This window comes from Erpetoichthys calabaricus, chromosome 4 (genome assembly GCF_900747795.2).
Source record: "Erpetoichthys calabaricus chromosome 4, fErpCal1.3, whole genome shotgun sequence".
NCBI lineage: Eukaryota > Metazoa > Chordata > Cladistia > Polypteriformes > Polypteridae > Erpetoichthys > Erpetoichthys calabaricus.
The window spans coordinates 110,786,346-110,803,088 of NC_041397.2; the positions used below are offsets into that span (position 1 = coordinate 110,786,346).

Sequence of the window (16,743 nt, forward strand, 5' to 3'; positions counted from 1 at the left end):
CTTTATTTATTGGTAGAGAAATTACTGTGTAATGCTTTCCAGAATCTAAGCACTACAACAGTTCAACATCTCCAATTCCCCTCACCCTCGAGTTAAGCTGTGCAGTACGTGAGTCGTTTATACTTTGAACGACTCCTTTTCAGAAGTTATTAATCATAATTTACATCTACTGTAACATTTTTTTCAGTTTTGTCAAAATTTTAACAAAAGCATTCAAGGAAAGATGGAAATATTTATGCAGCCCAGTCAGGATTTCCCTGCATGTTGTTGAGAGAATGATCAGGGACTGACCTTATAGATTTACCACAGGCCCATTTGGTAACTGAATTCCACACTGGATCACAACCAATAATATACTGAAAGATAAAATAGTTTTCTTTCACTATATAAATTGTAAAAATATGCTGTGTTTGTATAGTTATCACCTGTAGTGGATATAGGGAAATTACTTCGGTGTTATTATTCCTGCTTTTTTCCTTCTTGCATTTGTCCTAATTTTTTTTTTATTGTATTGTGCCGCTTTCTGCCTATTTCATTCATATATTTGCTCCATTTTGTTAGGAATCAAAATGTCTGGGTCAAATGTACAGAAAAACATGTTTAGCCTTGTCACCAGCCTGTTAACACAGATTGAAGATGATATGTGATTGCATTCTTTGAGGTTTTCCCTGGTGAACTCGGATTACACACATGGATCAGAAGCTCACTGTACCAGGAAGTTTAATGGCTTGTTGAAGGAAACGAGGTTAGAGAAATTGCCCAGCAACTAAAGACTATTTTATTAATTGATTAGTTGATTGATTACTACTTGATTGACTGATTGATTGAGGGTTTCCAGTAGATGCAACATTTGTGGAGATGCTTAGAAGTTTTATTCCTTGTGTATTGCTTGCTTCATAGCAAGAGTACAAGTATGTTCTAAAGTTACATTTGACAAATAGTGCATAACCACAAATTCTGTTACTAACTGTAAGGTTTAGCTGAACACTTTGAATGCTGTTGTTGAGATAAGTCAACATCAAAGGGTAGAAAGTCAATGCCACTGTTCAGCATACACAGAGATTGCCTAGAGTGTATTGTTTCAATTTAATCCACTAGATGGCAGCAAAAGACAGCAAGATGAATTGAGTTTCTTGCACTTCAAGCCTCATTTTACCTTACAATGACTGTTGCCTTCATTAAAAACAACCCTCTGCAGTAGACATTTTGCATGTTGATAACACAGATTCTGCACTGTCAATAAGGATTTTGAGCTGCCAGGAGAAATAGAAGAACTGACATTGAGCCTGCTGCTAGATTATCCCTAGATGGATCAACATTACTTTTTCCATGTGCTCTCACTTCCATGCCCGATGAGCTCGTAGGTCTTTTCCATATATGATTTTGAAATGATGCCACACTTTTGAAATGTTTGATCTTCGACTCTGAACCACATTTAAATCTTCCATCACTGCCTTATGTCAAAATGTGATTAATTTTCCTCTTTGTTAATAATATGATTTAGTGAAGTTTATATTTCTTTGTCTTCTTCATTCATTTTTTAGCATTGGTCATTTGTTACGATCATTTCTGTTAATATTGTATTGTTGGTTTTTTTTTTTTGGTAGCTATGTTTATTGCGTTATTGTTTTTGTAATGTTTAAAGATACTTTGGACTGTCTATTTAAATGTCATTATGTTACTTGTGTTTAGTGTTTGCAAGAGGTGAGACCACCCCATGCATCACTGCTAAGTAATTCCTTCAGCCCTTTAAAAACAGACTGGGAAGAGAGTTGCAGTTTGTTTTGTTTGGATTGTTGCATTTTTACTGCCTTTTCTGACATCCTTTTTTGTCTTTTTGAATTTGATATATTTTTATATAAACTCTCATTTAAGAAAGATTTTTTGTGGACTGTTTGTCATGTCAGAATTTGTTTTTTATGTTTTTTATCTTTTTCATTGAGAGGCACCTAGATATTTTGAGACATTGCTTTACACTTTAAACATTTGAAGCCAAAAACCCTTTAGGGTCTCTGTAGGCCAAAACTGTTGAGTAAGCTTTGCAGTCAAGCTGCCTTGTATGAGGATTATTCTGGGTAGGTTTGTGAAGATCCTGGCCTTCTTTCTAGGACTTTTCAAAGGCCTTATACCAGTTTACCAGTTTGTGTGAAGCTCCTGTGGCAGGCAGCCGGGTCCCATACCTGGCCAGGATGCCCTTCTACACAAGTTCCGGGGGAGCAATCATGGACTGCTCAATACCTTCCCCGGGACGCTTGGTGGCAGCCTCCTTGGCTGAGGATGGTGCCTCAGTTTCCGACAGGGCTCCATTGGAGATGGAGTTCTCCACAGCCCTGTTGGGATCTGGGGTGACCGCCAGGGGGTGCTGCATGGCTCCTTGAGCCAGCCTGGACAACTCTACAGCCCCGCTCAGACGTGCAGTCAGAAGCAGATGATCAAGCACCTGAAGCACTTCCGGGTGGCCTATAAAAAGGGCCAGCAACCACCACTCAGGAGCTAGAATCGGGAGGAAGAGGACGAGGTTGCCTGGGAGGAGTGGTGGTACCAGAAGAAGGGTTGTGTGTTTGTGGTTTAAGAGCTTTGGGACTGTGTATTGCCTGTGTGTTTTTACATGTGCCTCTGTGTAGTCTGTGCTGGGTCGGGCGCTATATAGTGTCTAAATCACACTCTTTCATAACAAATGATACATAATACGTACAAATGATATATAATACATAACAAGGCAGGAAATTGATAATGCATTGATAATATACAGTATAATATCAATGTAGTCTAACTCTTTAAGTTTGGTTGTTTCTGGGCATATCAGTATTGCTGTATACAGTAGCTTATTTTTCTTTTTTTTTATTATCATTTTTTTTTTTTTTTGCAGCTTCCAATTGAAGACCTTTGTAGTCTGACATCGCACTCCTTTTCTATTCCATTGACTGCAACGGTACCAGCCTCAACTGAGGATATTCTCCTTAAGGGATTCAGTGCTCTAGAAATGGAGGAGGACAGAATAGAAACAGCACAACAGGTTTGTTTTTTATGTAGCTACTTTATTCCCTTTTTGCTTTACATCATTTATTTTTTTGATTTTGCAGTGTTATCGTGGGAAAGATGTTTTAATCATAATGTTAACATTGAGGGTTTAACCAGCAACTTACATTAAACTTTTGACAGCTGTTGATTCACAAAAAAGACTACTGTATGACAACAATATAATGATAAAATTATTGCCTTCATTATACAGTGTTATTTAAAGCAGGCATGTGAAACACGCGGCCCCCGGGCCACCTGCAGCCTGCAACAGAAATCTGTGCGGCCCGCATGACAGATCCTAGTTAGCACTGAACTTGTACAAAATGATTACTATCGTGAATCATTCTGCATCTTTGGTGTTACTTACTGACTTTTCTTACTTCTGCCTTCTGACAAAAGCACGTTTTCCCATGGCATTACTGTACTGGAAACGTCATCTGCTAGTATAGCCACGAGCCTTGACCAAAGTTAATGAGCTGCAGCATCACAACTGAAGTGCTAGGCTGCAGCAGTGGGCAGCAGGGGCGGCCTTAGGCATGTGCAAACTGTGCACCTGCACAGTGCCGCCAAATCCCAGGGGCCGCCACGCCAATATATATTAAATATAAAACAGAAAGAGAAAATGACGACACAGCTGACAGCAATGTGGCCGAAAAAATTGTGTTTCTTGTTAATTAGTACGCTGTATTTACAAATGTCGCCAGAGTCGGAGCAGTATATATGTAGTATTATAGTATATTATTGTAGTATTATAACGTTCTGCCGTAATGAGAATATCATGGGCCACCAGTTGGTTTTCAAGTTATGGACACGCGTATATAGAAGCATGTCATGAGCACGAGGCGGCTATGCAGTGTCCGCAACGGATGTGGCCATCTGCCGTGCATAAGATACCGTATTGACATTGCCAGGCGAAAGGGCCACCGATTCTTTCTCTGCCCAGGGCCGCCACGAGCCGCCCCTGCTAAGGCTACACTACTGACTGGGCTGCTGAGACTGGCCACTGGGCAGAACTGACCATCACGAGTTGTAATAGCCCGCATATGTTCACGTTTTTTGCTCTAGTTTCATGTAATTTTGTGCTAATATTGTAACGAACAGTTAGTGCAGACTACAGCTGAAGATCTGAAGTGGACGTGAGAAGTTGGTGAGTTGTTTATTAACATATTTTTGTGATTTTGAGTTTGTAAAATTATTGTAGGTCAGGTGGCTTTTTGCATATTGGCTTATTTTACAATATAAACTTTGAAGTAAACTTAGTAAAGTAAAATTTGATTTTTGAAGGATTTGTTTTCCACCTTGAATTACTGAGCAATGAATTCAGTGAGCATTTTCGTGACTTCAGTTCACACAAACAGGGCATTGCGCTGTTCTCTTACAACGTTGAGAATGCGCCTGAGAATATCCAAATGGAATTGATTGAACTGCAGTCATATTCTATTCTGAAGGCAAAATACAACAAAGTTGGTGTGCCAGGCTTGTATGCTTACCTGCCATCCTCATATGTGCAGATCCGTAAGTTGGCATCGAGAGTACTGTCAATGTTCGGAAGCACTTACCTTTGTGAGCAATTTTTTCGTTAATGAAAGCTACCAAAAAACCCCACATCGCTCAACACTTAACCGTTGAGCACCTTTCATCCCTCATAAAAGTTGCAGTTGCACAAGATTTCAAGCCTGATATTGACGAACTGGTTACTAACAAGAGATGCCAAGTGTCGGGACAAAAGAAATAAATCTCACACTGTAAGGTTCCTATATAAGCAATGAATATAATATAATGAATATAATATAATAAGGACCTAGCTAAGAGGCTAAGACTCTAATTCTACACTGTTGTATGGAGACTGTATGGAAATGTGTTACATTTTTTAAAGTTTTCAGTATTGGAAAGAAAGCTACAGTAACTTTGTATAATAGTATTTGTTACAGTGCGGCCCGCTGACGCACATATGACAGTCGAAGCGGCCCACCAATGGTAGTGAGTTTGACATGCCTGATTTAAAGCATAATGAATAATATAAGGCTTTAGTGTATCACTAGTAACCTCTAGAAACAGCTTAAGAGGACTTGTTGTTGATTCAGATAGAGTAATTTATTGTGTTCCTAGAGTTCTTTTTGGGCTTTGGTAGAGCGCTGAGAAGAAAATCAAGCCTGATTGGCTGGAGAAAATAACCATCATAACAAGGTTTCCATCTGAGAAAGTTGAAAATGATCATTAGTCTGTCAATATGTCTCAGCCCTAATTGTGGACTTGATAGTGAGCAAACAACAGAGTGTGATTTCCCTTCCAGGCTTCCGTAACTCAAAGATTTCTGCCAGTGACTTGTGCCAGTGTGGGCCACACAGCTTTATGAGTTACAGGTGAGAAAAGAAGCAGACAGACAAGTGATAAGAGGCAAAATGCTGTTCTTGTGAAAAAGAAGAATCTGTTTCATTTTCAAAGCTTAGTCAAGCTATATATTTAGTGTTATTAGGGTGGATACCGATTACTGATATCATGTTACTAGACTGGCTGATTCCAATAACAATTCCAGTACTGATTTTTTTTTTTTTTTTTATCATCTCTTTAAAAAACTTTAACACTAAGCTTCCGATGCAGAAAAACCTTAGGTTCTATATTAAAATGTTAATTTTTGTATTTTTATAATTAAACTATAGTCTACATGGGTTACCTGTTCATTTTTTATTAACAAAATGCAGTTCTTTAGGTATAATGTTCAGTGACAAGAAAAATATTAAAAAATATATAAAATTCCCTTAAAATACATACTTTTTTAAACTAATAAAATATGTAGAGAAAATATTTATCTTTAATACTTTTGGCATTAAAGAAAATAAAATGCTCCTCATAATTACTGTTAAATATTTAAGTTCTACTAGGGGGCTCCACCCCCTGCTCACTTCGCTCGCCCACCCCCCCGGGCTTGTTTAACTGGATATACGATTTAAAGAGATTGTTATTTTCATGGGTATCGTTACATATGCATTATTTTCACTTTTACTTTAAAACTTTAGTAAGAACAATATTTGAAATTAACTTTTCTTCAAGATCACATTGAATTTTGATTCCGTGTTTGGACTTGCATCGTGACAACGCAACGTATAACTGCCTGTGAGTGAATTTAGTTTCTTTATCTCTAATAACTTACCTGACTTTTTTTTGAATGCTTGTCCCTTCTAGAACATATACAATTATTGTCCTGATAAAATTTATAAGAGCTGAGAGCACAGGAAGTGTGTCTGCCAAAACCATTCACATGACTGAGAGGCTAGATGATCGTAGTAAGTAGGATGTGACTTGAAAGTATCTAATGGCAAAAGTCACCGTCTCATGTGACTTGCTTCCAAAGGTAGTAAGTATGGAGAGACTTGAAAGAATCTCATGTTAAAAGTCTCTGTGTCACGGGACTTCATTCCAAAAAGTCATGTTCCTGTCCCAAGATTTTTTTATTATAATAGAGAGATATCTTATATATGTGCTCCTATATGTTGTATTATGGTGCCGCATCCCTATTAGTAGTACAGCTGCGGTTTTGAGTGAGTGGTCTTCTTGGGTGTTGCATGCCTGAGTGTACTGGGATGGAAGTTTAATAAAAGTTTGTGGCTAACATCAAAGGCATCATTGTATTGTTGATTAAGTTTAACATTGATAACAGAAGATGGCTGCTAATTATAGAATCCTGGTTGCATTGACAAGACCAAGCCATTCGAGAGCTGGAAAAATGAAGTTTTAATATGGACGTGGTTACTGATATTGAAAAGAAAAAACATGCACTTGTGGTTGGACTGTCACTTACAGAGAGAGCGAGAAATTGCAATGTCAATTTCGGCAGAAGACCTGTTCAAAAATGAAGGTATGAGTGTTCTGCTAGAAAGACTTGATGCTGTGTTTTTAAAGGCGGAAAAGGATCATATCAGATTTTGACAGCATTAATACGGCGGGTACAGTTTATATAGGAAGTTATATAGTTGATTTTGAGCAGATACTCCCGCATGCATAAATATAACATGGCTCTCCCAGATGTTGTACTAGTTTTTAAGCTGTTGGATACTGCGTGTTTAGATATGAATGAAAGGCGGCTGGCATTAACAGCATGTATGGAGGTTACTTTTGCTTTGATGAAATCGGTGCTAAAGAGAAATATTTGGAGAAAAAGCGTGTCTGGTAACAACGGGCATTACTGTCACACAAGAAACCACGTATTTCACCAGTAAAAAAACAACGCAACAGGTTGCATTTGCAAAGTAGCCAGAAGAGGTTGGCATTGCTAGGCACTAATCCGTTAGACAAATATAGTAGTAGATCAAAATGCATCATTTGTCACTAAGCTAAAGACTGCTCAAATAAAAATGAACAGGTTAAAATAACAGAGGACTGTGAAGAATGTAACATTCTGTTGTATACAAAGGAATCAAACTCAGACTTGCATATTTTTTGGTAGAATATTTAGGATTAGCTGTAATTGATACTGCTTGCACACACACAGTCTGTGGAAAGACATGGTTAGAAAACTACATTAGTCAGCTTAACCATAATAAAGTAGAAACGCTGCTGAACTTAAACATTTCAGGGAGCAGAGCTTTCAGATTTGGAGATGGCAAACTAGTGAAAATTACTGCAAAGATTGGACAGACACAATGTAGTATTGAAACAGAAGTGGTTCCAGCTAACATCTCATTATTGTTAAGTAAAACATCCTTAGAAAAAGCAGGGACGTTTTTAGACATGAAAAATGATAAAGCAAGTTGGTAATCAACCAGCTCTGGTCACTATTGTGTGAAAATCTTAAAGAAAAATCTGATGACGATTGTGAAATTGAGATTCTAACAGTCTCAGAACACATGAGTACATGAGAGAATGAAAAGGCTTTGTTAAAACTTCACCTGCAATTTGGACATGCTTCAGTGGGCAGATTACAGAAATGGCTTCATTGCTCAGGAAACAAGGATGCAGAGTGTGCTTCCTTACTGAAGAAAATTGTTGAGAATTGTGAGACATGCCTGAAATATGGTAAACCCAAAGCCAAACCAGCTGTTGGTTTGATACTAGCCTATGAATACAATGAAAACTTGACAATAGACTTACATGAACTTGGAACAGGAGTATGGTATCTTCACATCATTGATACATTCAGTGCAGGAAGTACTGTAAAGACAAAGAGACCGTCAATGTCACTTTATTTATAGAGATCATTTAAAACAACATCAGCAATGTTGTAGCCAGAGTGTTTTACATAGAACATACATTAAGCATTAAATAAAAATAAGATAAAACATAATACAACCAGTAGTAAATTGAAACAAATCACTGACTAAGAGGGGAGAATCATCAGTATCAGTGAAGGTCACTGAAAGCTAGAGAATAGAAATGAGTCTTCAGTCTAGTTTTAAACAGTTCAATTGAGGGTGACTCCTTAATGTAATTAGGTCAAGAATTCCACAAACGAGGTGCAGCGGCTGCAAATGCCCTGTCCCCCTTAGTTTTACACTTAATACGAGGGACCACAAGAGACAGCTGACCGGTAGACCTAAGCGTTCTGGGTGGCTGGTGTAAAACACACAATTCAGATAAATAGATGGGAGCGCTGCTGCCTCACAGTTAGTAGACCCGGGTTTGCTTCCCGGGTCCTCCCTGCATGTTCTCCTCGTGTCTGCGTGGGTTTCCTCCGGGTGCCCCGGTTTCCTCCCACAGTCCAAATGCATGCAGGTTAGGTGCATTGACGATTCTAAGTTGTCCCTAGTGTGTGCTTGGTGTGTGTGTGTGTGCTCCCTGCAGTTGGCTGGAGCCCTGCCCAGGGTTTGTTTCCTGCCTTGCGCCCTGTGTTGGCTGGGATTGGCTCCAGCAGACCCCCATAACCCTGTAGTTAGGATATAGCGGGTTGGATAATGGATGGAATTTTGAAGCTAACAGTGTAAATTAGGGTAAAATTGGAGATACAGAGACAAATATTCTTGTCCCAACTAAAAAACAATCGGCAGCATTCTGAATCAGCTGGAACTTGCGTATCAGGGATTTGCTGAAACCAGAATACAATGAATGGCAGAAATCAGAAATTGTGAAACCATTCATTCATTCTTAGATAAGTATACATGGAGCTTCTCAGAAACTAGTGATAATGGTGGGGAATTTGATACTGAGGTATGGCAGAGAATTTTAACATTGAAACAAATACCACAGCTGCACACAGTCCCTGGAATAATGGACTACATGAGAGACATAATCAGACACTTACAGAAATTATACTGAAAGTCAGAAAGAATACTGGATATGACTGGGAAACAAAATTGGGTTGGGTACTAATGGCAAGAAATACAATGCACAATATTTATGGGTATAGCCCAAATCAGCTAGTGTTTGGCTGAACTCTAAGTCTTCCTTCTGTTCTTGTGGAAAGACCACCCGCTTGAATACTGTTAATAATTACACATGTGGGGGCAGCACGGTGGCGGAGCAGTAGCGCTGCTGCCTCGCAGTAGGGAGTCACATTCCGGGTGTTCCCTGCCTGGAGTTTGCATGTGTTCCTGGTGGGTTTCCACAGTGTGCTCTGGTTTCATTCCAAGGACATACAGGTTTGGGTATTTGGTGATGCTAAAATGACGCTAGTGTATTTGTGTGCTTATATTCATCTTGTGATGAGCTGATGCCCTGTCCAGGGATTGTTTCTGCCTTGCGCCTGATGCTTGTTGGAATGGGCGCATCTCTTGCATCTCTAAATTAAACATCCATCCTTTTCTGAGATATTGTGGCAAGGTGCCCTGAATATAATAGATGTTTACAACACAACAAAGCTGAACTTTATTTTCTCACCATGTTGATATCTCGCACTGCCACTAGTGGAATCCTCCAGATTTACATAAAGTACATGCGCAAGTATAAACAGTACACCGCTTGCATAGTAGCATTGTGTCACGTGAAGTATAAACCCAGCCTAAGAGACGGAAGGTCATGGAGGATGTAGCATGTTCCAGCAGATTTGCTGTATAGCTGGGACTAACATGGGATGAATACTAGCTCACTACTGGTCGCACACACATCTGCCCACAACCATACGCACTTTGTTTTTGTTGACTTGTTTGAATAAAAGCACTTAGCACTTTTATACATTATCCCCTTGCTCATTGTTATTGCCTCACTGTCTAGCTCATCGGTGACATTACCGACGGTGTTGGGTTCAAGGGCTCCCTAACAGAAGATGGAAGCATGGAGCCGAACCTGCATCATCACAAGTACAGGGCGATTTTTTTAAAATTGCTAATAAAGTTGCACAGTATACCAGTACTGAAAAAGTACATGGTACCGTACCAGAATTTCGGGATTTTTGGCACTGGAGTGAAATGTCGGCTTTCCACTCAAACCCCTCCTCCCTACATTCAATGGAATAGCTGGGGAAAAACATGCTTGGACGTGCTGGAAAGTTCACAAAATCAAATGCTTTGACATGATCGAGAATTTGCTCCTACTAGATCTAGACTTGATTTGACGTGATGGAGACTTCACAAGGGACACCTCACCTCAATATTGCTTCATAGCACACTTGTGCTATCAAGAGAGAAGCAGGACATAATGAAGCCATGGCCACATGATAGCATGTCACAACAGGGAGGCGCGCAGTTGTGCAACATATTAGGGAGCCTGAAGTTAGATGGCGTGGGTTTGTAGTTATCCATTATTTACTTTGGAACTATTTTGGTACCGGTACTGAGGTCCAAAAGCTGGTATTGTTACCAAAGTCAAAAATTTAGTGCTGATCAAACACTAATTGCAAGCTCATTTAAACCAAAGTACCCAGAGACAAATCCACAAAGTCACAGAAAGAATGTGCAGACTCTACAAAGGCAATGGCTAGGTGTAGGATTTGACAACCAGAACACTAGATCCATTAATCAACAGCAGATTTATAATGTGTTAATGTAAATGGTTGGTTATAATGTAATGTAAATAATTTGTTTAGAATTTAACACATTGTATCAGTTGTTTGTAGGTTAAAAGTTATCTATTTTGTGCAAAATGAAAATGCTTTTATATCTGTTTTCTGTATTCTACATTTTATTTTTATTTGGCATTGGGTGTCTTGAGTAAATTTTGCAGTAAGCTAAAATGGCAAATACTGATATAATTTAATTAATACATTCATTTTAAGTACTTGCTGAATCTAGGTATTGCTGTCATTAGAGCAAACGGTTACAAGATAGAAATGTACACAGTAGTTTGCAGTTGTTTTCTTCCTTCACTGTTTGTAATTGGCTTTGAAATGGTTAAATCTATCTCAATTCTTGTACATAGTCTTTTAAATTGTTTTGTTTTCCTTCTTTTCTTTCAGTTTTTCTCTTGGTTTTCCAAGCTACAAGCTCAAATGGATCAAGATAAAAGTGCAAAGTACAGGTCTGTGAAACCTATTATTTTTGCAATATTTCTGTGATATTGTTGTGCTGTACTAAATTGCTTTACCCATACACCTGATATTAAAGATTTTGGAATTGCTTCTGTAAGCATTCACTCTCTAAATAACAAATACCAGTAGCAACAACAGAAAAATTTTCAGAATGGGTAAAACTTTATATTACAACAAGGAGAATGACTAGCTGAATTACGAATTATGCTATGAAAAATTATTTAGTATGTTTTCTTGGATTGCCTTGCATTCTTTTCTTTGGTGTAATGTGTTTTAAAATGTTACAGTTGTGGCTGAGCATACAATCTGACAACAGTGATGCTGTGGTTCTGCTCAGGTGCCTTCTCACCATGATTAAGATAATCCGAGTGGTTTTGTAGAGATGAAACATGCCATGGAGGTCTGGTTCATAAATTATGAATTAGCGGCCACAATGTTGTGTGCATTATCAGGAATTCACACAATCACTTTGGCTAGTTTTCCTTCAAGGGTGTGACCTCTGTATATTGCTGGAACATTTTCTACCCATACTAGGAACATTTTCTTCTATAGTATCTCCAGTTTAATGTGTTGGTCATCATGTATGTGGTAGCATGTTATTGTGATGCAATTCTTAGTTGTGTGCAGTCAAAAATTCAGTTATGAGTGCTGGAGGTAGTGTTTCTAGTTGGAATATGTTATCAGTCCTCATTGTAACTGATTAACTGATGAAAGAGTCTGCTCTCAAATCATGTTATATAGTAACTTGTTCAGTCATTGTACACATCCTCATCCCCAAGCAATTTCCTACATCTTTTACTTTTACCAATATGGTAGATTACTGTAGTCTGACCTCACATGTGGTATGCTGGTTTTGTATGTGGTAATACATTTTAAAAGTCATTGCTATTATATTTCAGCACAATACTACACATTGTGTAGTGAGCTATGTCACATAAAATACTCCAAATATAAGTTGTGTTTATCATGCTTTATTTTCCCTGAATTTGACTGTCTGCTTTGTCTTTATGTTTCTTAAATATTGATCTCAAGTCTCTGCTTAAATTAACAACTCCTTTGAGAGCAATTCTTTAGAGAACGTTTCAGCAGTACATTTAAATTTTCTATAACAAAATTAATATTATTGTAGAAGTGATAAAATTGTTCAGCATAGTGTGCGCTGTTTTTGCTGTGGTTCTTAATTGAATCAGCAGTCATTTGTTTACTTCCTGTCAAACTCTAAATCTGATTTTAACAAACTGACTCTTTCATATTTTAAGCTTAGTTAGTAATTCCATTAGACATAACCTTTGGTTATCAGAAGCCAGAACTGTATGCTGTTGTGCTTTAATGCTAATGTTCACATGCTAAAAGGTAAGTCCATTGAGTTCTCTTTTGGTTTTCCTTTCCTTTCTTTCTTTTTTTTTTTTAAGAAAAATGTTATAATAAATTCAGGATTGGTGAAATGAACCAGAAATGTATATCTGTTTAAATTCTAGTACTGTTTTAAAATTCTGATTAAATTTTTATTGAAGCTGTTTGTGAAAGAATCAATACTAAAAAAAATAATGACAGATTTGTTGTCTGGAATGTATTACTACATATTCAAGTGAACACTCATGGCATTGGTACTGCAAATAGCATGAAGATCACTAATCTTGAGCGTTACTAAATACTGACATTATGGGACAGAGCAATGGAAAATTTAATTGCACAAAAATGATTCAATGTTGTAGTTTAGTGATTGTTTTGTTAAGAGACTTCTTCAATGTGAAATGCCAAAATAAGCAGTGGCAAATATTCCAACATTAGAACATTAGAAGAATCTAAACGAGAATAGGCCATTCAGCCCAACAAACCTTTCCAGTCCTATCCTCTTAATTCTTCTAAAAAACATCAAGTCTAGTTTTAAAAGTCCCTAAAATCCTACAGTCTACCACACTACATTGTAGCTTATTCCATGTCTCTGTGGTTCTGTGTGGTTCTCTGTGTTCTTGATGAACTCATTTTAAAATAACAGTCTCAATCCACTGTACTAATTCCCTTCATAATTTTAAACACTTCAGTTATCTCACCTCTTAATCTTCTTTTGCTCAAACTGAAAAGGCTCGGCTCTTTTAATCTTTTCTCATAACTCATCCTCTGCAGCCTAGTCACTCTTCTCTGGGTGTTTTCCCAATGCTGCTATGTCTAGGGATGCACCGATACCACTTTTTTGGAAAACGAGTACGAGTACTTGCATTTCAGTACTCGCCGATACCGAGTACTTAATAAAAACATGATTTAAATTTACAGGTAACAGCTTTAGTCATATAACTTAACAAAAAAAAACAAGAAACTCTCGTCTATCCACTGGGAGGTTAGGCTAATTAGCGACACGGGGCTAACACTGCTTGTCCAAATATCCGTGGTGAAACTAAACGCAGAGGAGGCTTGCAGTAGGCTGTGGATATGTTTTTTCACGGAGTCGTGTAGTTTAGGCAGCTCCGTGTCAGTCATGTAGTGGCGGCTTGGGACATCATATCTGGGCTCCAGAACATGGAGGAGACGCAGGAATCCCACATTTTCTACCTCCGAGAGTGGCTGGTCACTCAATACAATGTACTCGATAATTGCCTGTGTTATTTTCACAGCACGTGGATTGTCTCTGGACATTTTCTCTCGTCTTGCAAGAGTTTGCTGCAGCGTGGGTTGTGTTGGTTTAGAAGCGTGGGTAAACTCTTTGTACTCGTTGTTGTGTTGGGATTTTGGGTGCTTGATTAAATTACTTGTGTTAAATGCGCTACCTTTTGAGCCTCCTCTGGACAATTTCGCTGAGCACAATTTGCAGTCCGCCTTTGTTTTGTCGTCTTCATTCACTTTGAAATAGTTCCACACGGCTGACATCTCTCGCCTCGCCTTCTCCCCGCTCTGAGCTGCAGCCGGGGCCTGGGGGCGGGCACTCGGCGTCTGTGATTAACCCCTTACACGCCGCTCAAACATAGACATTTCTCAGACCGTGGTATCGGTCCCCGGTATCGGGGGACTTTTAACGAGTACGAGTACTTTAGAAAATGTGGTATCGAGGCCGATACCAGATACCCGTTTCGGTATCGGTGCATCCCTAGCTATGTCCTTTTTTTAGCCTGGAGACCAAAACTGCACACAGTACTCCAGATAAGGCCTCACCAGTGCATTATAAAGCTTGTACATGACCTCCTCGGACTTGTACTCAACACATCGTGCTATATAACCTAACATTCTGTTAGCCTTCTTCATGGCTTCTGATTACTGTCTGGCAGTTCATAGCTTAGAGTCCACTATGACTCCTAAATCCTTCTCATAAGGTGTACTCTTGATTTTCTGACCGCCTATTATGTATTCAAACCTAACATTTTCACTTTCTATGTGTAATGCTTTACATTTACTGACATTAAATTTCATCTGCCACAAATCTGCCCAAGCCTATATGCTATCCAAGTCCTTCTGTAATGATTCAAAAGATTCTCGATTATCTGCCAATCCACCTAGCTTGGTATCATCTGCAAAATTAACCAGCTTCTTACTTCTATTCCTGTCCTGTCCAGCTCACTCGCTTCACTCGCCAGCCCACTTCGCATCTCTGAAACCCCCTCTTAAACGGTGATACAATAGGAAACAAATATGTTTTTTTTTTTTTTTTTACCTCCTCTTTGCTCGATCAGCTGCTGGCTTGCTGCTGCTCCCGTGCCGCGTGATCCGCATCTTGTGCGGCGCTTCGATCATTTAAAAGCCTGTACAGCAGCTGTCCTACTCTTTCTCTTTTATTTCGGGTCCCAGGTGTGGTTAAATCATTTGGCATAAAGTCCAGTCTCGCGAGATGTGAGTTCTTGATATTTTTTAGTTTTAATTTAAAAACAGAATAAGAATCTGAAAATCTAACAACATCACATTAAAGTTCTATAAACTCTGAAAAGAATGATACCAAACTTATATATGTAGGTTTTAAAAGAAGCCCGATTTAAAGCGTGACAAAAAACGTGACATAAAAATGTGACAGTTGCATTTTTAGGCTTAGAATTATATATATCTACTAGCAAAATACCCACGCTTCACAGCGGCAAAGTACTGCTTTAAAATTTTTATTAAGAAGAAAAGTAAACCTTTTTAAACTGAGGGAAAATATACCAATAATTATTTGTTAAGGATCTCTTTGTATACCACGTTGTCAGTTCGACCCTCCGGTTGTAATATGACCAAGCTGTGTGCGGAGCTTACTCTTGAGCATGCAACGTATAGTTGGCCATGTGAAAAGCAATCTTGCCTCAAATCAATGCCAACCTTTTGCAGGGTCTGTCCCTGAGACTTATTAATTGTCATTGCGAAGCAGAGCCTTACTGGAAATTGGAGGTGTTTGAATTGAAATGGGTTTCATCGATAACTTTGCATCCAGCTTTTGAGAGTTTAAATATTCATAAACATCAAAGTGTCCACTACTCAAATCGTCACCTGTGAATCTAAGATGTTTAAGAGGCATTGGCGGTTGTCCAAAGGTGTAAAATATTTGGCCATTTCGGTACAATTGAAAGCGACAACCGAACAATTCAGCGGCAGCCATCAACTCACATGCAGAACCATAGGTGAAGGGCTTAAGCATTTCACTCTTATAGTGCTCCTGTGTAGTATAATTATCTCCTGTACCGTCATCAGTCCACACCTTTAACCTGTCCCAGTCATTCAATACATAAGACACAATGTTTCTCCGGATATCAAGATTGAGCTAGATATGGCCGTGCAATATGTAACACAGAGAATGGAAAAGGCAGTCGCCATCTCTGGCCAAGGAAACCACTCGGTAAGTGACAGTTCTTTGATCGATGGTGATCACCTCGATAGACATGTTAATGGGGGTACGGTTGGAACGATAAAGGAAATGGGTACCTGAAAAATGTAAACTAAGTCTAAAATACCTACACAATAACTATAATCGTAATAAACGAACAATAAAACAGCGGAGAAGCCATGGATTAAATAAAAAGGCTGCAGTTATCAGCAGGGAGACGTGAATACCATGGCGAAGCAAGGAAGGGAATGAAGAGACCGGAGCGACGGACGGCCTTATATAGGCAGGCAGCCAACTACGTGGGAGGCATGGGGATGGGGGACCCAACACCGCCTCACACGACGACCGAGCTGCAGGCTATGGACGTATATATGTACGTAAGTAGGACTCAGTTAGCGTTGGGAACCCGCGTACCAAATTTCTTGAAGATGGGCCCATAAGTAACAACGACCGTTGGAAAGTTCAATATGGTGGCCGACAGTGGTGTCATACCACCAAAATAGGTACATACATCGGTTTCAGTTAGCGCAGGGAGGCTGCCTACCAA

The 16,743-nt window shown here is 38.9% G+C and overlaps 2 protein-coding genes across 2 annotated transcripts in view; both read left to right on the forward strand.

Annotated features, from left to right (window-relative positions):
* LOC114650192 (kidney mitochondrial carrier protein 1) overlaps positions 1 to 5,940 on the forward strand; it is an 88,943-nt gene extending 83,003 nt beyond the window's left edge. Inside the window, exon 11 of the transcript XR_007934828.1 lies at positions 5,904 to 5,940. The gene's annotated coding sequence lies outside the window, so the exon portion shown is untranslated. The remainder of the gene's footprint in view (positions 1 to 5,903) is intronic.
* The window catches only part of cog3 (component of oligomeric golgi complex 3), a 79,151-nt gene that overhangs the window by 2,482 nt on the left and 59,926 nt on the right, over positions 1 to 16,743 (forward strand). Inside the window, exons 2-3 of the mRNA XM_028799677.2 lie at positions 2,870 to 3,016; positions 11,345 to 11,406. Of these exons, the coding sequence (XP_028655510.2) occupies positions 2,870 to 3,016; positions 11,345 to 11,406 (209 nt within the window). The remainder of the gene's footprint in view (positions 1 to 2,869; positions 3,017 to 11,344; positions 11,407 to 16,743) is intronic.